At 46.2% G+C, this 23,135-nt stretch overlaps 1 protein-coding gene across 1 annotated transcript in view; it reads right to left on the bottom strand.

Annotated features, from left to right (window-relative positions):
- The window catches only part of LMBRD2 (LMBR1 domain containing 2), a 1,998,085-nt gene that overhangs the window by 1,316,495 nt on the left and 658,455 nt on the right, over positions 1 to 23,135 (bottom strand). Inside the window, exon 7 of the mRNA XM_069627129.1 lies at positions 17,965 to 18,039. Coding sequence (XP_069483230.1) covers positions 17,965 to 18,039 — 75 coding nt within the window. The remainder of the gene's footprint in view (positions 1 to 17,964; positions 18,040 to 23,135) is intronic.

Genomic DNA, 23,135 nt, shown 5'->3' on the forward strand with positions numbered 1-23,135 from the left:
GTTCATATAATTGAGATGTGGTATAAAAAGATGTTTTAATGGCAGTATACCCCTGTCAGACTCAATAAATGTTTCCACAGGCGTCACCAAGGTGCTAAAGGAAATGTGGTCAAAGGGGTACATGGATTCCCTTTTGATGGGAATGCCTAAAATTATGTAGAGCAGATTCAATCTATTTTCAAGGTGGATTATGGGAAAGCTCCCGTGAACATGTTAATGGGGATGTGGAAGTCTGGGCAAGAGCCAAAATGTAAAGCAGTGGGAGAGCCCTTCCACTACTAGTCATTGTGGTGATGCTACTTATAGTGCAAAGGTAGAACGGGGAAGAGCTACCAACTTTCCAGGAATGGATTAAAAAAACATGGGCATTTGTAGCATTGAAATGGATGATGCAAGGAACTATTTAGCAAGGAGTATTGGGATTTCTCAAAGATGATGTTAGGTTCCCTGTTTGCCCGCAAAGACTCAAACTGTTGGACATTGGCTGAAAGGATGTTCTTAATTCAATCCGTTCGAACATGTGTTGTTCCAAAGGGGAGGGTTTGGTAGGGACAAAAAAAGATTGCTGGGGCGCTGTTGAGCAGCCGGCTCATGCAGACGTGAGCCTTCGCTGCTCTGCCGAAGCCGCTGAGATCCTGCAGTTTATATCGTACATGCAGCTTCCATTGTGATATCACTTTATAACACCGGGATTGTGTAACGTTTACACTATACTCCCCAGCAACAGAGAATCACGGTAAAGGGTTCCATGTTTTTCGAGGTCTCTGAAGAAATACGCTAAGGCCCCCCACCATCTTGCTGCTGAGACGGGGAGCGAACGATCTTGGACATAGATTAACTCTGACACTGGCTGAGTCGCCGAGGCAACGGAGAGGCAGCCTAGAGCGGGCGGACCAGGTAGCTGCGTGGTCTGTGCATCGGGGACAAGACCAGGCTCCCAGCGGCTCCAGAAGCTGGGAAAGTGAAGGCCGTTGTGTGGATCGCTGCCTGCCTTGCGCCCGTGGTGAGGCGCAGTGGTGCCAGAGGACGGTTGAGGAACGGGGGGTGGGTCTAGCCGAGAATATTAATGCATCTGCCTCACCCATAATGTATGCAGAATCCTTGGACTCCTTGTCAAATCAGTATCTTCTGTCCAAACCACACCTAGATGTTCCTTTGGATTAAGAGTATACCAGTGCCACGCTGAAATTAACCTTGGCCGTAATTAACACTACAGTGGGCTTTGTCAAAACATCGGACCAAGTAGCTTTATTGACGAACACCAAGGTGTCCTTCATCGAGGGTTGTCTCTCATCTACAAATTGCTTCATGTTAGCAAATAACCAGCCCACCAAAGCTGTAATTACAGATACAATAACACGGGGTGCTGTACAGCCTGAGATTATTGACATACAGGAGGTTCAGGGTGCACCAACAAGCAGCCGGCTTTAGTGTTGAGTATGAGTAATGGGGCCATTACTGAAACTATGAGGAGCCATATATTATTATTATTATGATGATAAGTATGCAGGAGGTGGACATTTGAAGCCCCCGTCCTCTGTGACATTTGTGGAACAGGATACCCACAAAATGTTTTTGTGATTTGTTCGAAAAATAAAGGACCAGTGTAATCCAACACTAAGAAAGAAAAAAAACAAAAAATCAAACTGTATGGAAGACCACTGACCTCTGGCTCTAGAAAATGTCTAAGGGTATAAAACGTTGCGGCTTAGGATCAAAAGGAATCCAAGCCTAAAGGGAAGAGGAGGCGCGTGAAAAAAAGAAAGGTCTCAAAAACGGTGCAGATTTCAAGCCCATAAATTAGCCAATCGTTATTAGGATGTTATATATAGAGCGCTATATAAATGCCCAATAACATAACATTAGTTACAAGTGGAGGATATGGCTATTCCCGCCATTCCAAGAAAACATTTTGACAGGACAACTCATTCCATAGACCGAGGAATCCAGGTAAATAAAGATGCCAGGACCTCAGTCATTAGCCTTCACATTGGCGCAGTTTTTAAGTCAACATACAACCATGAATAGACAAACACTGTGTTTGTTTTTTACAATTACGTCGGCCTGTAGTTTTTCTCCATCTGTCACCAACCAATAGTGTTTTGCACATTAGAACAGAAGAGACTATTACTTCGAAACCAGCAATTGAATAATAACCATCTCCCCTCTCTTCCGTTGTCTTTCTTAAATAAGATGGAGCCTAAGAAAATAGACCAGACTGGGACGAGGAACTAATGTTTGTGACAGCAAGCTACGATATCAATAAACCCTGATGTATCATCAGGGGCCTGGAGGCCTGCTTCAAGGGTTAAAGCAGAGGTGCATTTTGGCTCCAGCATTGTTTAACCTCTTTATTGCCAACCTTGGAATCTATTTGAGCGGGGCACAATCGTTTCCTCTAAAACTAGGCAAAACCTAGGTCTCATGGCTGCTATTTGCAGACGGTGTGGTCCTAATGTACCAAGCACCTGTGGGGTTCCAGAGACCATTATCGATGTTGGAACTATATGCCAGAGATAACGCCTTTAAGATGAATACTATGAAATCAAATGTAATGAGTGTTGGAGCAAAATCAGTACGAAACAAATGCCCTTTAATTGGCAATTGCATAACTCTCCTCCAATATTGGTGAAGGAATATCGATACTTGGGGGTATGCACCAACGATAACTTGATGGAAGCACCTTATGTAAGAGAACAGAGACAGAAGTCTAAAAACACCTGCCTCTCAAAGAATCATCATTCACAGAAGATTTGTTAGATACTCTTGTGTGCCCTTGATAACATTCTACAAACAAAAGTTGGTTCCAATCCTGGTTTATCACACAGAGACAAGGTTATCAGTTACCCTGAACTGGAACCTCAGAGGACCTTTTCTGGAAAAGGATCTTGGCCCTTCCCAGGGGAGTTCCAGTTCAGGTCCTTCGCAATGAGCTGTGCTTGCTTTCCCTGGCAGTTGCTGTTAAGTGGAAAACCTTGGCATTTTTGAGGAAATGTTTATTAGCACAATCAAATTCCCTCTTGCTGTTTATCAGAAACGTACTAAAGGAGGAAACCGATCGATCTATATTGAAGAACAAGAGTTCTTGTTTGGAATGTTGGCGGCAGTTGACATTTCCTTTGAGACTAATATCTGTGCCAGATAAAGCAAAACAGAAGCTAGAGACATCATTCGTGTATGCTCCTGGAGCAATGTAATAATTATAAGATCTTCAAAAATGTTAGATCTGAATTAAAGTCTGCTAACTCTCTGCCACGATATTGAAGGAAATTTCCTTGTCACAAATTTCGAAATTGGTTTTTAAGACTGCGTTAAACCTATGGCCTACAAATGAAGTTTGAGGTAAAAAGTTTAAATTGCCTAATGAAGATATATGCTGTCGTGTTTGTGAAAATCCTGTAGAAATTGAAACGTTGAGACACCTGCTAGTATTGTGTCCAAAACTGTTAGACAAAAGGAAACTACATTTGATTAAAATCTTTGAACATTATGTATCCTTGATTTTAGCGACTATTAGATTTCTTGTTGCAAATTATATTTTAATTTATTAGTTACAGTTTATAAATAACATTTTCACATAATATCTATACAAAATCCTGAAAAAAACTAAATAAAAAACACAAGAATAATTTACATAATCAAGCAACCTGATAATCAAATTACTTAAAACATATAATACATACTAAAATGAAATAAAATACAATACAATTCATTAGATACTAAAACACACCTGTTCCTATCGTACAAAGAAATAATTCAGTCAATTCAAATTGAAATACCCAATCGCCTTTCAATCACTAACCAAACATTGTACACTGCTATTAAGCACTTCATGTGAACAGAGTTCAAATTATGCCACCAGAAAAAGTCATCCTTTATGTGATCTACATTGTGCACATATTTCCCGTAGCATTATTTATAGGTGTTAGTCATCTTCGGACAACCAGTCAGTACATGTTTCCCAGACTCTATGAAGTCTGTGTCCTCACGTAACCTACACCAACGCTCAGAACATATTAGTTTGTTTACAATTCCAGCGTTTTCCCTCACTGGAAGATAATTTATCCTAACCAATGAGTCAACTCCCGGGCACAGATTTAAGTATTGTTGGGGCTTTTTGTAGGTATACAAAATGTGTTTCAAAAATTGATATTTAATTGTTTTAGGTGAGCATAATTTCCTATCCAGTCACCCAGATCTATTTTCCTTGACAAAGCCGATTTAACTGTAGGAAAGAACTCTCAATATCGCTTACTCCACCTCAAAGTGTCCAATAATATTTCAATATTGATAAGAGCAACTTCTTCGGTTCCTTACACAATTCTTGCCACAAGGAAACCAGGAGTTGTATATTTTAATTGATTCTGTTTAGAGGGTGGTTAGGCAGTATTTTAATGATTTGCTCTGTGCACAGGAAAGGACCTGAAAATGTGATGAAGTAATATTGTGTAATATGGTGTATGGGTAATGTATTAGTTGTGAATAATGTGCTTCTTTTGAAACGTTGATCATTTCAGCCATATCAATAAATAAATTCAAAAAACATTTTCAAACAAACACAAACAGAGCCATAATTCTCTCTTAGGGGCTCCCGTTGAGACAATGTATTGGATGAAGACCAAAGCTGATCAATATTGCGCATGATGGATATAAAGTGTAGTAGCCATCAAATGAGTAATGTGATTGAAGGTACGGATGCCCACTCTTGTCATAATGGTTCAGGACATCAAAATTGTGCCTTGTCTGTCCAGATCAAACACACAAAATTACTCTTGAACCAATGCACATGGTGCCTCTGCCAGAATGCTTCTGGAAAGAAGTTGCAGCAGAATATATACTGGTTGTTCAAGATCAATGTTATAGATTCCAAGGACCTTGTTCTTCATTAATTAAATGTTGCTACCATTCCCACTCTCGACAAACTATTCTCTGCCTACGAAATTACAATAGTGGTCAAAACAGACAATGAACTACCTTTGAAAGGCAAAAGAAGTTTGCAAATTATTCGGATTCCGCACTGTAAAATAACTCTATATCCTCAGACAAATGGCCTAATTAAGCATTCATAAGCAGTGTTAGAAAGACAATGAAAAAATGTAAATTTACAAAAGAAGTGCTAAGCTTAGATAGGCACTAGACACCACATCAGCTCCGGCAACAGACATTCAGGCACCAGAGGTATGGATTGGGACTAGACAACCCACCCACCCCCACACGACCACCCCGCCACACACTACCACCCCGCCACACATGACCACACACACACAAACGCCCCGTAGCCTGGGAAAGCTGCAGCTTTTCCCGGTAAAGTGATTTCCACATAAGGCATTTCCTGACCTGAGAAGGCAGGAAGAAGGTCAAACAATATGGGCAAAGAACAAGCAAAAGTACTTGTGGCACGGCCATTTTATGGTACTAAAATGATAATATCACAAATGTCACCAGCTTGTCTTCGGCACATTGTAAAAATAACCCCAAATAATTATATAAAAAGATGACAATGCATTACTTACCTTAAAAGCATTTCTGATGGTTGTAACTGCTTAGATTCACATGCTGTGCTTAGGTCCTACATCCAGTAGTCACTGCGGAGTATTGCATTTTGTTTTTCGTAGTCGAAAAGGGGACGTCGACAAGGCGCGTCTGTAATACTATCCCTATAGTGACGTGCGTTGTACCCACAATCCCTCACGCGTCGAGGTCCCTCTGTTTGTATTTTTTCTGCCCTGAGGGAGCCTTCTATACGTGAGTGAGTACAGAAAAGAGAGATGTAGAAAGATGTCTATGTTCCTTCCATCCGAGCGGGGAGGAAGGGTGGGCGCATGTGAATCTAAGCAGATACAACCATCAGAAATGCTTTTACGGTAAGTAATGCATTGTCTTCTGATGTTTGTTAATCTGCTTAGAATCACATGCTGTGCATAGACTAGCGAGCAGTACCCGGAGTTGGCGGTGGGTTATGAGAAGGAACAGTAGAGAAAAGATGTCTTAATACTGCCTGCCCCACCTGGGCGTCAGATCTAGAGTGTGCCTCTAGACAGTAGTGTTTTGTAAAGGTGTGCACAGAACTCCAGATAGCCGCTTTGCAGATGGACTCAAGGGGAACATTTGCAATGAACGCTATGGAAGCCCCAGTGCCTCGAGTGGAATGTGCTCTTGGCTTGAAGGGTAGTTCTCTCTTAGCAAGAGCGTAAGAGAGTGATGCATTGAACAATCCATCTAGATATAGTGGACTTTGAGACTGCATCTCCTTCTCTTCCTGCTGCCACCGAGACTGGTTAGTCTTTCTCAGTGGTCTGGTTCTTTCCATGTAGAACATGACAGCTCTGCGTACATCTAGTGTATGCAGAATTTTTTCTCCCAAGCTGGAAGGGTTTTGAAAGAACATTGGTAGTTCTATTGACTGGTTTACATGAAATTTCAAGATGAATTTTGGTGCAAACCTTGGGTGTGTGCGTAGAACCACCTTATCTTTGTGAACTGTTACGAAGGGGTCTAGAACAGAAAGAGCCTGTAGTTCACTTACTCTCCTAATGGAGGTGATAGCTATTAGGAAAGCAGTCTTAAGAGTGAGGTCCTTAAGAGTTGCCTTGTGCATGGGTTCAAAGGGAGGGCCCATGAGTCTAGAAAGTACCACATTTAAGTCCCATCCGGGAGCTGGGTTAGCTATCGGAGGGTGTATTCTCTTTACCCCCTCCATGAAGGCTTTGATAACTGGTATCTTCCACCACGACACTTTAAGTTGGGAAGTGGTGTATGCAGAAAGTGCCGCTAGGTGGACTTTAATGGAATTGAACACTAGACCTGAATCCAGTAAATGGGTCAAGTACAGAACAATGTTCGTGGGAGAGCAGTCAACCGGGTTGATGCTCTTACCTCTACACCAAATGACAAATCTTTTCCACTTGCTAGAATAGCAGTGGCGAGTATTAGGTTTTCTGGCTTCCCTGAGGATGTCCATACATCTCTGCGGGAGTTGTAGATATCCAAATTCTATGATCTCAGGAGCCAGGCTGCTAAGTTCATGGGCTGAGGGCATGGATGCAGTGTCCTGCCCTTGTCCTGTGACAGCATGTTGTACGGGCAGGGAAGTCTCACTGGGGGAGATAGGGACATCTCCATCAAGTGAGCGAACCATGGCTGCCGGGCCCACATTGGGGCCACTAGTATCATGGTAACCTGTTCCTGGTGCATCTTGTGCACCACCTTGTTGAGAAGGGGAGTCGGGGGGGAAAGGCGTAAACAAATTTCCCTGACCATTGAATCGACAGACCGTTCCCCTTGGACTGGTTTTGGGGGTACCTGGAGGCGTAACTTTGGCATTGCGAGTTCTCCAGTGTTGCGAACAGGTCTATTTCCGGGAATCCCCATTGCGTGAAGACGTCTAAGACGATGTCTTCGTGCAATTGCCATTCGTACTTTTCGGGCAGGGGGGAAGTCTCTGCAGAGTTCGTCTGCTAGCAGATTGAGTTCCTCTGGTACGTGTTGTGACAGTAGGAACATGTTGTGTTTGAGAGCCCACTTCCATATATTCTGTGACAGTTTGGACAGTCCTGGAGAGTGGGTTCCCCCCTGCTTGTTGATGTAGTACATGGCTGTGGTGCTGTCTGTAAGGACCATCACTGTCTTCCCTTGTAGGTGTTCCTGGAAGGCTTTTAGTGCTTTGAACACCGCTAGAAGCTCCAGAAGGTTTATATGCTTGGATGCTACGTTCGGAGTCCAGACTTCGTGAGCAGTTTGATGGGATAGGTGAGCCCCCCATCCTGTGAGGGATGCGTCCGTGGTTAGAGTGGCCTCCAGCGCGGGTGTGGCAAAGGGTTTCCCTATTATCAGGTTTTCCTTTGTCCACCAACGTAGCGAGAGAACCAAGGCCTGCGAGACCACCACTAGATCGTCCCATTGTCCGCTGGCCTGACACCACTGGCTGTTGAGCCACTCTTGCATTGGGCGCAAGCGCAGGCGCGCGTGAGGTACCAAATAAATACACGATGCCATCATACCTAGCAAACGCATCGCTTTGCGCACCGTCACCTCTCGACCTGCCACATATTGGGGGATCTGAAACAGCATGTTTTGGACCCTCTCGTTGGAGGGGAAGACGAGGCCGTCCTTTGTTCGAATTAGAGCCCCTAGGAATTGTTTGACATGGCTGGGGTCTAAGCTGGACTTCTTCTTGTTGATGGAGAAGCCCAGTTGGAACAAAAGGTCTACAGTCTTTTGGGTGTTTGAGAAGCATGTCTCATAAGAATCCCCTGTTATGAGCCAGTCGTCGAGGTAAGGGTATACTGGGATGGATAACCTGCACAGGTGTGCCGCTGCCACTGCCAGTACCTTCGTGAATACCCTTGGTGCAGATGCTATGCCGAAGGGTAGCACTCTGAACTGGTAGTGTTTGCCCTCTATCATGAACCTGAGGTATTTTCTGTGCGCTGGCAACATTAAAATATGAAAGTATGCATCTCTCATGTCCAGTGTTGTCATGTAATCTCCCTGTGATAGCAGCGGGATCACTTCCTGTAAGGTCACCATGCAAAACTTCTGGGGTTTGACAAACTTGTTCGCTGGGTGCAGATCTAATACAGGGCGCATGGTTAGATCCTTTTTGGGTACAAGGAAGTACACTGAATAAATACCTTCCATTACCTGAGATAGAGGCACGACCTCTATGGCTCCTTTTTCCAGCAGTTGGTCCACTTCTTGGAGAAGGATGGCGAGGTGTTCTGGTGTCATGCGGCGTCCCCTCGGGGGTCTGTATGTTGGGGAACTGTTGAACTCTATTCAGTAGCCGCGGGCTACGGTGGAAAGTACCCAGCGGTCTGATGTTATTCCCTCCCATGCTGGAAGAAAGGATGTTAACTGGCCCCCGACTGGCGTTGCATGGGAGGGGACGCAAATCTTCGCGTCACTTGGTGGTGTTGTTGGCTTGGGAGCCTCTGGGGGTGGAACCCCGGCCTCTTCCCTTGCCACGACGTTGACCCCTCTGATTATACTGGCCGCTATTACTCTGGTAGTTGCTGGCAGAGTACTGTTGTTGTTGGTTTTGTTGCTGGCGTTGTCCACGAAAAAAGCGCTTATTACCAAATCCCCGCCTATTAGGAGGTTTAGAAATTTGGTCTAAGGTCTTTATACTATCAAATTCTTTTTTCGCATTCTCCAGCGCGTCATCCACTGCTCTCCCAAAGAGGTTGGATTCCTCTATGGGTTTATTAATAAGGGATGCTTGTGTTTCCGCCTTAAATCCGGAATTGCGAAGCCAGACGTGACGCTTCAGTAAAATTCCTTGTACCAAAGTGCGGCCAGCCGTCTCTGCTGCATCGAGGGTATTCTTGATGATGCTTTGATTGACCAGAGAGCCCTTGTTAAATGTAGCCAGTAAACGAGTCCTTAGGGGTTCGGGAGCTTCTTCGATGTCCTGTCTGAGCTTAGCCCATTGAGCATCGGCGTAGCTTGCCAATAGGGTATTATTATTGGCGATTCTGGTAGAGAATGCTGCAGAGGTGGTGATTCTCTTGGCTAGGGCATACAGCTTCTTCCCCCTCTTTATCTGGGGGTGCCTCGCTAGTAGATAGTGGGACTCCTGCCCTTTTTCTGGTGTTGGTCACGACCAGGGAGTCCGGGATTGAGTGACCCTTAATATATAATGGGTCTGATTGAGAGGGAGAGAACAGTTTCTCAATCCTCAGATTGACCCCTCTCACCAATGCAGGAGTGGAAAGAGAAGGTGTAATACGTCTCTTAACTGAGGCGAGGATAGGTATAACCTGGCTAGTGGGGGTTTTTTCTTTGATAATCCTCTCCACAAAATCAGTGTCTGGGGTGACGTCTCCAGTTTCGATTTCGAAATGCGCTGCTGCCTTCTTCAGCAGTGCATTGAAGGTGGGTTGATCATCGACAGGCTAAGGGTTCCTGACTGGTGTAGTTTCAGTAGACCTGATGACTATACTGCTACTGCCTGTGTCAGTTGACCTAGCCGGTGACTGCCAGGGATTTTGGTCGCCCTCGCCTGTGTCTTCCTGGAATCCTTCCTCACATAGGTTAGTTTCCTCGTGAAAACATTCCTCTTCTTGTTGGTCCTCAACATAGGTGAACTCATTTTCCTCTTGGAAGAAGGTGTCTTCCTCAGTGGGATTGTAAGAGTTTATGTCCTCCTGTATGGGGTTATAAAACTTCTGGTATTTAGCCCTTGGACTCTCAAGGGGTGCCTCCCTTGGTCTCTTGGGCGCCCTGTCTTCTGGGATGGACATGAACCTATCTAGTTTGTCCATACAGGTCTGGAACCTTTCAAAGGTCCACTGAGGTCGGCCAGGACAGTCTGGGAAAGAAAAGGGGGTTTCTTCCTCCTGTAATTGTCTGGTTCTGTCCCATAACGTCGAAGAAAGAGCCTTCGCCTTCTGAGTAGCCTTCTTGCTGGCTAGGGCCTTCCGACGGCGTCGGGAACTGACCTGATCTGTTTTCCGGCGCCTTCGGCGTATCTTTAGCCTTGTGCGCGGTTTTCAGCGTTTCACTCGCCGTACGTCTTTGGCTGTCCTTAGATGCTATGCGCGCGAGGCTTTCGGCGATCATTCTCTCTTCCGAGGGATCGGTCGCCGTCACGCTATGGAGCGTCGAGCCTTTGCTCGTCGAGTCCTTAGTCGTCAAGTCCTTGTTGGCAACGTGAGCGCTCTTGCGATGAGTGTCGCCGGAAATTTTGGTGTTAGCGCCCTTATTTTTAGAGTGCCCAGTCGCCTGTCGCGGAAGCGGTGACGGGGAGGGCTGACGACCCTTACGGCGTCCCCGTTGGCACTATGGCTGTCTTCTTTTTCGACGAATGTGTGCCTGGGGGTATGTGCTTTGGTGTTTTTCTGTGTGCGTCCTTGTCGCCGGGGTGTTCATCCCCATAAGCTGGGCGTGAGCCGGGCTTGTCGGGGCCGGGGACGGACGACGAGAAGCGTGAACGCTCCTTTGAGAGGTGTACAGCCTCCGTTACGGGGGCCGTGTAGTCGCTATCCTCGGCGGCGGCAGCAGAGGGCGAGGAGTCAGGCCTAGACATAGCGTAGGCCGCCCACCTTTTGACCCTGCGGTCCTTTAGAGTTTTGGGCTTTAGTAATTTGCAGGCCGCACAGCCGTCGTCCTGGTGATCGAGGGGTAAGCAACGGTTGCACCGTTTATGCTTATCCTTCCAGGTATATTTACCCTTGCAAAGTGGGCAAAACCTAAATGGCGTCCTCTCCATAGCTGAGGGTAATAGGTGTGACTACGACGTCGAAAGAGAGGGAGGGGAAAGAGAAAGGCATTCTTAAAGAAAAGAAAGAAAGACCACAAAGCCCCACTCTCCCTACTGTGTATGGCCGGCGAGGCCAGTCCACGTGTTCAGCAGAGCCGAAGGATCTCCTCCGCTCGTCCTTCCGTCGAAGATCTTGCTCGGCGGAGAAACGGCTCTGCGTCGAGGGAGGGATCTATCGTTATTGGTATTAATAACAAACAACCAAAGGTCGAAGAAACTATTTGGCAATGTCTCTCGAGGAGCTCCGCATAAAGGCGACCAGTAGCTGGGTGGAAAAAAACAATCTGAGGGACCTCAACGCGTGAGGGATTGTGGGTACAACGCACGTCACTATAGGGATAGTGTTACAGACACGCCTTGTCGACGTCCCCTTTTCGACTACGAAAAACAAAATGCAATACTCCGCAGTGACCACTGGATGTCGGACCTATGCACAGCATGTGATTCTAAGCAGATTAACAAACATCAGAAATAAGGATAACAAAGTACCCTAACTGCACATCACTGTGAGGTGATGTGTGCAATTCTATAAAAGAATTCATAAAGAAAGACAGTCTCTCATTACTGATTGTGTTCTGGACGAGTCACTTGCCCCATAAGAATGAGCATAGCAGGCAAGGGAAGTAAAGCAGAAGGGTTTCCCTTGCATCCAAAAAGTCATGAAAGGGTTCAAAACTAGCAAAACGTAAGGTGTTCCATTGAGGTCTATAGGAGGAAAGCAGCAAAAAGAAAATCTTTCCTTTTGCTCAAGTCAGGCTTTTTGTACTGGGAATCATTTTGGGTCAAACAATAAACGGAATGTAAAACTACACCTACATTTGGTCCTCAACCACTGACCATAGTGGGGGGAAATGGTTCCATGATTACAGAAAAACAGAGACAAGATGAACACCAGACATTCTTCTCATTTCAAGAGCAACGAAGAACAAACAAGTATAGATCCTTTTAATGAACATCTGTTTCAATTAGAGGATGGAGTTCAATGGCCACGTGGCAGGAGATGAACCTTTCCCAAATACTAAAGTGAGATCCTAGTATTTGAATTTGGTTTAGTGGAAAGACACTTCTAGAAGTGCCATACATACAGCAAACACATAGGCAGCGGAGGCAGTACCCTTTTTGGCTGCCTTTACATATGCTTAGTATTTATAAAAGGAGAATGCAAGCCAGGTTAGCAGTGGCAATTTGTGGTTATAAAAAAAATGGGAAATTATGGTGCACATGTATATAGTTTACATTTAGGCAACAATCCACCATTTACATCACAATACACAAACAATAACAGTTGTTTAGCCTCAATGTAGCATGGTCAACAGGAAGGTATCATGGGGTAGATGATGCTCCTTCATTGGTTAGTAGGTGAAGCTTGAGCCTGGTCTTAAATAGTTCTACAGATTGAATTGCTTTGGTGCCGGTAAGGAGGGAGAAAGCATGCCAGTGTCAAGGAGACAGACGAGAGACGGAGCAGAAGAAGGAGAGTATGTAAGGGGGAAGGGAACAAATGTTGACGAGAGTTGAATAGCACATCGAGTTGGAGATTAGAAGATCTGCTAGCTTGTTGGAGGCAAGTCACAGATCGGTTTGATAACTTGAAGAAAGAGGAGTTTTGCATTGAGAGACATCCAGCATGGTTGTGGTATGTGAAAGTCAGAGATAATCCAGGTAAGTTAAAGAAAGCGTATGTGGTAATGGTGAGTGTCTTGTTGGGTGGAGTGAAGGTAAAGAGAGGAGAGGTCCAAGAGCTGGCTGGAGCATTAATCAAGTTTCCTGAGGTTAAGCGTGGAGATTATAATTTTGGCAGAGAGGTCAGAAAACAAAAAAAGCATGAAATGATTGTTCCTCATCCTTCAGTCCCAGGGAGATAACGTGTTATGGCAACAGGTTACAGGACAGGACAAGGAAGCAATGAGAAAGGTAGGATAAGGGAAAGGCTAAGGGAAGGGGCCTGATGTCACTAACAAACACTAAAAAAATATGAGATTGAAGGTTTCTGTGTCAGATGCTTCACCTGTTGTGCTGATCCCCAACAATCTACGAGAGTGAAATGGTTTGACTGTGCTTCAGAAATATATGCAGTTGGTTGCCACTTCCATTTTCCTTCCCCATCTGTTATTCTTTCCAACCACACGATAGCTTCTATCTGCCTTCATAAGTTTGTTTGTTATTTTATTTATACAGCGCGCCACACCCTGCTGTATCTGGGCGCATTACAAGACAGCTTAGAATCACAAGTTGGTGCTTACAGACAGGAAAGAACAGTAAGATAGGTACAAATAAAATCTGAAAAGAGAAATGCATGAAAGCTATAAACAAAAACAAATCACATGAGGTGACAATAATACATCAATAGAAGAGAGTTTACAGTGGTCAGAGGACAAGTGCATATTCAAGCAGCAAGTGAGGCAGACTCAGCTACTTAAGTGTTCCGTTGAGGAGTGTCATTCACAGATAGCCATTTTTTGGTGTTGGATCTAAAGCTTTGGAAGGACTGATCAGTGCGTAAATGTAAGGGGAGAACGTTCCAGGCTAGGGCGAACATGGAAATTGTTGCCTCCAGCTCTTTTCAGGTTAAACTGTGGAACAGTAATGCAAAAGGAGTCGATGGACCTAGTTGGTCGAGATGAGGTTTTTCTTATGATTTTCGCGCTTCGGTATTTATTATGGAGCAGCATTATTGAGGCATTTATGCGTATTATAGACCTATTTGAAGTTAATTATGTCCTTAATGGAAAGCCATTTGTGATTCCTTCTAATTTCTGAAATATGATCTCTCTTAGGGATACTCAAGGCTGCTCTGAGCACATTATTTTGTAATGTTTGAAGTTTGTTTAGGATAAGTTTGTTTGCTCCTGCATAAAGTGCATTGCAGTGATCACGTTTAGACAAAATTAACGCTCTCGCTAGAATAATGCAACTGTTTGTCGAGAGGTATGGTTTGCATGCATGTATAGGCTTACATGTGTAAGAGGTGGCCGAAGCCGTCACGTTAAATTGTTTACGAAGATTCAGAGTGGAGTCAAGGTAGAAACCAAGGGTTTTAGAATGCTTAGCAGTTTTGATGCTGATGTTGTCAATATTAAATGCAGAGTACTGGGCATCAAGTTTGTTAAGGTTTGTTCAGGCGCCTAAAATTAGAATTTCTGTCTTCTCATCATTCAGGCAGAGGCGATGGGTGGCCATCCATGCCTGGATTTTGTTGAGTAAGGCAAGGTCTGTATCATAGTTTCCTGATAGGAGTATAAGTATCTGGGTGTCATCCGCATAGTTTGTGTAGACGACACTCAGGTGATCGAGTTTGTCAAAGAGTGGCTTGATAAATACGTTGTACATTTTTGGGCAGATGCACAAGCCTTGGGGTACTCCGCATGTGATAGGGATTGGGTCCGTGGCATCAGACTGAGAGAAAACTCATCGACCTGTCAGCAGCTTCTTGTGAGAAGCTTGTCGCTGATGAGAGGTGTTCACAAAGTATGTTCTGGTCCACCAAATCTAAAGTAGCTGAGAGGTCAAGTAGGAGGAGTAAAGCACATTGTCTGTTATCTTTCATTTGATCTATTTGCATTTTCAAGTCGATCAAGGGTGTTTCTGTTCCGTGGAGGGGCCTAAAGCTCGATTGTCTAAGCCCTAAAAGAATATCGGCACAAGAAAACAATATAAGCACTAGAAAACAGAGCTACATTTACTTATGCCCAAAGTTTTCTGACGCGATACATTTCATTATTTTTCTTTTTTGCCAGAGGCCATTTGGCAGATGAAAATCCAGCCCTGTTTTCACCTGTTTGCATTCCGAGACTTAAAGGCCAAAATTAAAATTAAAAATAAGAGTGGGCCATCATTACCCGAGCAGAAAAGAACATGTTGGCATGCAGGTGTATGTGATATATAGCGTGTTTTGTTTTATTTGGAATGGAGAGACCTGAAGAAAATTATACTTATTTACAGCTGTTAGGAAGAATTCTCTCTTTAGGCTGAATTTCCTAACCTAGTGAGTCCCCCAGCAGCTTTGCTGGATTTCTGGAGTTTGTTTTTTCTCCTTCCCAGAGTGAGACTTTTTCTCCCACTCTTGGACATGATTTATGGTGTTCCTTTGACTGTCAATGTGTTTTATGGGCTATGGGGTCCTTTACTCCGTAGGGTCTCATGCGTTTTTACTATGTGGGTTACACAGCACCCTCCGTGCAGTGACACAGGGGTGTCATAGTGACACCCCACCATAGACTCCATACCCTGGGACTGACTACTGTCTCCCAGGGCATGTAAAGTCACCATTGGCTTTACTAGTCCCAAATTATTAACAGAAACCGGTACAAACCATCATATTGTGGACGTACTGGTCGGGGCAATTCGATTGCCCCAGGGGCTGTTAGTCGAGGGGGAACGTCTCCGTCCCCCCTGATCGAGTTTTGGCTGGTGGCAGTGGATACTACTTTTTATATTCGACCGCGAATATATCCCTATGGGATTTTCCCATTGTTCGAGGCTACCAACTTTAATTATTTAATTTTCATAGCCTCGAACATCCCGCCGGTTTATTTATTTAATATTAATTCGCCGGTTGGTATTTTTTCCCAGGACTCTATTCTAAAATGGCGTTTGTGTTCTCTTCTGTGACTCCAACCCAAGTCGAGCCCTTTGTTCCACTTTTTGGCGGGATTCTCCACAGACGCCTCCAAAAGTGGTGCCACTCTGTCTGGGTACCACAGGGGATGTGGGAGGGGGTTTAGGCACCCTGGACTGAGTTACCTTGGTAACTCAAGTCGCACTCTTGTGTGATTGGCCCAAGTGTTGAGCCTGCCGGCTCACCACTTAGCATTTTTGATTGACAGCTAGGCTGAGTGAATGGGGGTGTGCTGCATAAAAGCAGGGCTTTGGGGACTGGAACTTTAGAAGTCGCCACAGGACCTGAGAATCCGACGAGGGAGAAGCTAACCCGACCTACCACGACGACACCACCGGTGGAGCCCTGCGGAACCGACTCACCACTTCCCGACGACAGAGATCTCCCGGCTGGAGAGGCTTCTTCCCCTGACTGGTGGGCACAACCAGTTTACCTTCTTCGTTTCGCACCCCAGACAGGCTTGTGGTCGAATTGGCCGTGCCAAGCACCCCGGGAACCGGATAGCCACTTACCACTGGACCGCGAATAAAAGGACCGCTCCTTTTACCTGAGAAACTCTGCGGCTGGTTTCTTCCCTGGCAGTGCAAAGGACTCCTGTCTTCCTCCCCGACGAGATCTTCTCTTCCCCCGGACGAAGCACCGACTTGCAACCGCTGCCAGGAACAACTGCCCCCGCTGGAGTATTCTCACCACTTTAAGGTACCGTGTCCGCCAGGCCTCCCTTTCTAAAGATTGCTACAAGGTAATAATAATCCCTTAACCTTCTGGACTGGGCTGGCCGCCTTGACCCTCTAACTCGTCTCTTTCTTTGGTCCAACTCCTTTCTGAACCTTTTCAAGACTTTTGTGCACTTCAACCGTGTGACCTTGGACACATTTCGTTCTGATCCTCTGAAAGTGGATCCGGCCCTCTGAACTCTAACTTCACGGTTTTACTGCCTTCCTCTCTTGTTCTGTTTTTATGAACGTGTTGGGATCTGTTTCAAATTATACTCTGCTTTTCTCTCCCTTTGTAAAACGAATTATTAGAGTGCCATCTGCGTTAAGCGCTCACCGCTGTCTGAAAATAAGTGGGGCTTTACTTAAGAATTGTCTAATATTCTTTTAAGGGAGTGTATATCTTTTAGTGACCTTGTTTTTGGATTGCTTACTATTAGTGCCTGTGTGTTTTTCTAGATGTGGTTTTACATAAATAATTATATCTCTTTTACACCAAGCCCTGGTCAGTGTTTACTTGTTCTACTGTGTTCTTTTGACCTATTGTGAATACTCTGTATACTGCCCAACTCTTCTTGAGGGAAGTCTGACTGCTCAGCCACAGCTACCAAGTGAATCTGTGTGGTACAGACTGCTACCAAGTGGGTTTACTGCCAAACACCTGTAGTCCTAAATCTTTTGCAGTGGTCCCAGAGGGAACTGCACAGGTTTCTGCCTAACAGTGAAAACACACGCTGGCTTACCTTCAGATTTCTCTCTTTTTTTGGGCCATCTAAACCCTATGGAATTTTTCCCTCTGGTCAAGTGAATCACTAAAATTTTAGAAATTAACAGGGCCAGAACAATAAATTAATGATCACAAAACGGGCTCAATAATATTGCTATTGACATACTTAAGAAAGATAACAATGGTAATTTCCTCTGCATGCTACTTAACAAAGGATAGTCGTGCTCTGGTTCAGCTTCTGCCGTTAGCTTTATTTGAAGAGTCTAAGACTACCAGGTTATGGCAAGCTGTTGACTATGTTTTGATCCTTTGCCGGAGTCCTAAGGGGACAATGCAAATCAATACTATATGCAAATGAATGTACTTTTTTAATTTAAAGTGTTAGAAAATGTATCCTATGGTTAGAGCCCAATAACGACAGGAAGAAAATACGTACACTTCATTGGATCCTTGTAACATTTCAATCTCTAAATAAACGCCCACTTCACATTTGCGCTGCAAAACCATTGCCGCTAGATAATTGTTGAATGTACTTTTGCAACTGCAAATTAAACAATATTGCAGACTTGGTCAAGATAATTTCAACTTCTGATACTAAAAGAATAATTTGCCTTCCTTACAGCTTAAACCGTTTGATTACCTTTTTTAATATTGTATCGATGCACCTTCTTAATGGGTGATTGTACTTGATGCTTTCGTTCACTTTTCGAACTTCCTGTAAAGCAAGCAAATTATATATTGAGGATTTCACACAAAAAATACACAAAATGTCTTAATGTGATGAAAACTGCTTAAAACAGCATTTTAACAGTGGAGAAGCACTTCAAAAACAGTTTACAAAGATACAAAAGAGGGAAACCACTTTCTAGCAGAAGAGAACCAGCAATTATTACAGCGCTATTGCACTGGACCAAATGTGGCCCTTTTCAGAGTCCGAGAAAGTCTCAAATTACTGCCATGCAGAGGGCAGACGTTTCAAATAAGGTAGCAAAAGACAAGCATTGAGAATAAAAGTTCAAGTTACTTACCTGTAACTATTGTTCTCCAGCATGGGTCTGGCATAGATTCACTGCTCATGAATATTTCACGTTGTCAGGCTGGGAATACTCAGTAAAAGAAAAACGGTTTCTCTTTCACTTAAAAAATGTATTTCTCCTTTAAACCAATAGCTGTCCTCTGGGTCATACTGTCCCCAGGGACTGCCCTCTCCCCAAACCCATCCTCTGGCAGCCATAATCAGATTTGGTAAGCACATAAAGTGGCAGTATGACCAAGAAAAGCCGTAGAGGGGTCAGAGGGAGGGTTCACAAGTGAATCAATGCCAGACCAATGCTGGAGAACAATAGTTACAGGTAAGTAACGTAAACCTTCTCCAGCATGGGGTCCGGCAACGATCCACATGCTCATGAATAATGAATACATAGCAGTTAAAAACATTACACAACCACGGGAGGTGGCAAGGCTCAACAGAAACAATTAACCCTTACCTCTGGAACAGACACCCCTGAAGCGAACAGGTTGCGTAGCACTGCTTGGCCGACTTTGGACTCCTCCCTGGAATCCCTGTCGACGCAGTAGAACTTCGTGAAGGTGTACGTGGACCTCCACGTAGCAGCCCTGCAGATGTCCAGCAGAGGCACACCAGACAGGAATGCCGTCGTCGCAGCAATCACTCTTGTGGAATGGGCTCTCGTCAGTGCGTGATGCAGCCGGAGAGCCACCTTGAAATGGAAGCCTTGGACAAGGCCTTCCCAGGATTCACAGGACTAAAGGAATAAAGTTGTGAAGTCTTCCGAAAACTCTTTGTGCGCGTCACATAGAACTTCAAGGCATGAGCAACGTCCAGCGAGTGCAAGGCCCTTTTAGCCGGTGACGAAGGCTTCAGGTAAAACATTAAAAACATTAAAAAAAACACCAAAGGCTTGTTGAGGTGGAACTCCGACGGAACCTTTGGCTTGAAAGATTGAAAGAGGGGTGCGTCCGCAGCACAACCCACGAATCGTGGAAAGTCAGATATGGTTGCTTGCAGGATAGGGCCTGGAACTCACCTACCCTCCTGGCAGAGATAATGGCCACAATGAAAGCTGTTTTCCATGAGACTTACGAGAGGGCCCTAATGCATAGGCTCGAAAGGTGCCCCCATGAGCCTCGTCAGAACACTTGACGAACAGGTGGTCCACATGATCCTGACAAAGCTCACACTTGTGGCCGGAGCATAGTTCCCGGTTGAGGGAGTCTGCGATGGTGTTCTCGACTCTCGCCAGGTAGAGAGAGACGATAAACATCCCCTGTCCGACGGCCCAGCGCCACAAGTCGTGCACTTCCTTGGAGGGCGCCGGGGATAGAGTGCTCCCCTGCTTCCTGATGTAAAACATGGTGGTGGCATTGTCCGTGAAGATCCTCACCACCTTGATTTTCAGAGAGGGGAGGAACAACTTGAGGGCCCAGAACACTGCCCGTAGCTCCAGGATGTTGACATGAAGATCCTTCTCCTCCGGCAACCACAGGCCTCTAGCATGCAGACGTCTGGTGTGGCGTCTGGGGTGACAGTCTCCTGATATGGTGGGCTCTGAAATCCTGTACCTTGGCCAATATTGGAACGAACCCCCACCATACTATCGCCCCACGGAACTGGTCATTGAGAGATATCTTGTCTGTGAAGCTTCAGGACACCAGTATCCAGAAGGCGTCCAGGAATTCCTGAAGGGGTCGCATTTGCAACCTGCAGAACCAGACGAGGAAGATGCAGGTTGACATCATGCCCAGAAAAGACTTGATGGCACGCACCGTGGCTGTCACGCCTCGGCACCGTTCCACACTAAGACCCCGTGCTTTATACTTACCCCAGGGCCGACAGCGGAAAGGGACATCTGGCAAGAATATTGCGCTTCGCCGTTCTGTTCGGCATTCTGTAGCGCCATTCCTGATGAAGTGGAGAATGCCCTGGAGGCTAACGACTACCGCACCAGCCAGACGGTCTTCGAACTACGGTTCCCATGAAACCTAGGGAATCCGTAGTCCATGACATCACGATTGCCTCCCTCATTCTGCTCCACCTCCTCATTGATTTAAGCGGCTGAGGCCCGGAGGACGCTGCTTCTGTTTGAAAGTTACAGCCGGCGTTTAAGTTCCGTTTTATCGCCTTGTTCCTGAAGCTAATTTGTATTGTTGTATGTTCCTTCATACCGCGCTCCGTGTATCGAACCCTCTTTCTGAACTAAGGACTGCTTGCCTGCCGATTCTGTTTACTTATTGCTCGCCCGTGTACCGACTTGAGGATTGCTGTAAGGACTGCCTGCCTGCTGATTCTGTTTACTTATTGCTCGCCCGTGTACCGACTTGAGGATTGTTGTAAGGACTGCCTGCCTGGTTATTCTGTCACCTTCTTGCTCGTCTGTGTACCGAATCGTTCCGTTTTGTGATACTGTTAAAGGACATTGGCTATTTTGGATTCTACCTGGTTCCACCCTTTAAGTGCACCTTGGGACGCCTTGCAGTTGTGCACCCACCCGGATCTAGTGCGTCCCTCGTTCCGCCCGGGAAAAGCTACCCAACTAACATTTCCCCGTTTATTATTTTGCACTGTCGTTGTGTTCTGCATCCTGGAGTATAAGGGAGCTTCGACTTCTTAGGGTAAGACCTTCAGTGCCCTTAATTTTGTTCTCCTTGTTATCTACACCTCTTAGGTTATTTCTAATTCCTTGTCTATAACTCCAGGGGGGGGGGACCAGGGCATTGTGGGTTCAGGATCCAGGGACTGGGTTGTTCCGGTATTATTCTGTCTTATCTCCACTTATTGGTACTACTGTTATTCCAAGTGATTAATCGTGTGTTGTTTCTTGCAGCTGGGTCCGTGGCGGCGTGTTTCTCCCCGCTCTTTCGGGTGATCGGTCCCTCTGTCTGGTACAATAATCAGCAGTGGGTCATATCATCAGGAAGGTCGTTTTTTCCCTCATAGAGAGGAGGCTCGGGTGGAGGCTCCAACCCGAGCTCTTCAATCAAAGCACCGTCTCGCCGGTTTGGCCTCCTGTCTTGTCCACTCCCGTTCGGTGAGTAACAGTGGCCGTCTTCGCCGACAGCCGCTGCACCTTTCCCAGAATGGCTGCTATCCTCTCTTCCAATACACCGTATGGATTCTGGTGCCTAGAAATGCGTTCTGGGATGGCGTTATGCAGGACTTTGGAAAGTTGATGGAGAATCCCAGATCTGTTAGTAGCCCGACGGTCGCCTCTGTGTGTCATTCGGCCAGCTCCTGCGAGCGGGGGAAAATCAGCCAGTCGTCCAGGTACGGGTATACATGTATGCCTTGTAGGCATAGATGGGCCACCATTAGTGCCAGTCATTTGGTGAACACCATGGGGCCGATTTCAAGCCGAAAGGTAGGGCCTTGAACTGGTAGTGCTGTCCCTGCACCCCAAAACATAGAATCTTTTGATGTTCCTTGTGAATGGGGACGTGCAAGTAAGCATCCTTCAAGTGCAAAGACCTCAAGAAGTCTGCTCTTTCCAGTTGCCAGAGCAAGTGTTGCAACGTGACCATCCTGAATTTTTTGGGACTTCAGGTATTTGTTCAGATGTCGTAGCTTTAGGATGGGCCTCCAGCCCCCCGACCAGAAAGCATCTGGAATAGACTCTGGAGCCCCAGATTCGCTGGGGAACTAGCTCTGTCGCCCCTTTTTGCAGCATGGCCCATACCTCTTCTAGGAGCTGAGGGATCTGCTGCTCCTGATGGGCAACCGGAGGGATCCACAGACTCCTGCGCTGAAACTCCAGGGTGTGTCCTTGAGCGAGAGCGTCCAGCACCCATCTGTCAGTGATCTTTCTCCATTCGCTAACTAACATCATCTGGCCTCCCACTGAGGTGCATTAATGGGGGGCCGGCGTCCCGGCCGGTTCAGGCTTGCTTCCGTGCCGGCGTCCTGCCTTGCAGGCGACGGCGATGCTGTCCTCCGCTGCTGTAGGCTTGGGAACTGCCTCTGTATGCTTCCGGAGTTGTGGATCAGGAAGGCTGACGGTTCAATGTGGAGAAGCCTTTTGAAGACTTGCTCAAGTTTCCCCAGGAGGAGCAAATAGAGCGGTATTGCTGGAGGGTGTCCAGGGAACGGGCCGTCTGCCTATCTGCTTTGATGGCCTGGAGGAGCTCGTCGACGACTTTCCCAAGTAGGTTATTTGTGTCGAAGGGCATGTTCGACACCTTTGCTTGGACCTCCTGGCGGAAATTTGTGGCCTTCATCCAGCCTTGGTGACGAAGGCAGACACTGTTCCCCCATTTGCCAGTACCCTGTGACGTCCAATGCCACTGTGATGCCGTGATCCGATGACACTTCCCCCTCCTGGAAGAGAGCGATTGCCTCCATCTTCTTATCGTCGGGAAGGAACTCCAGAATAGGCCCCAGCTTGTCCAACACCTCCCCGTCGTACCCGACTAGGATTGCCAGCGCGTTGGCCGCCTTGCTAGTGGACACTGCGGTGTAAATCACCTTCCTTCCCATGGCGCCCATCCTCTTCCCTTCGCTGTCTGGAGGGACCGAAGACGAAGATGGGTTGGCCGACCGTTTCCCTGCGGCCACAGATTCCACCGAATCCGGCGATGGCTGCAACCTCAGGCACTACGGAAGTATCCGGTACCCGATATTTCTTCTCCAGCCTATCCCGTTTGGCTGGAGACGTGCAAGGGTTCTTCATGAGGGCCAGGCCCTCTCCCCAAAAGTCATCCTGAAGGGTTACCACCATGACCGTCCTTCTCTTGGCCTCGCGCCTCTGGTACAAAAACCCCTCCTTGGTTTCCTCGGGCACCAGCTGGAATAGCTCT

This window comes from Ambystoma mexicanum, chromosome 6p (assembly GCF_040938575.1).
Source record: "Ambystoma mexicanum isolate Mex_15411 chromosome 6p, UKY_AmexF1_1, whole genome shotgun sequence".
Lineage (NCBI taxonomy): Eukaryota > Metazoa > Chordata > Amphibia > Caudata > Ambystomatidae > Ambystoma > Ambystoma mexicanum.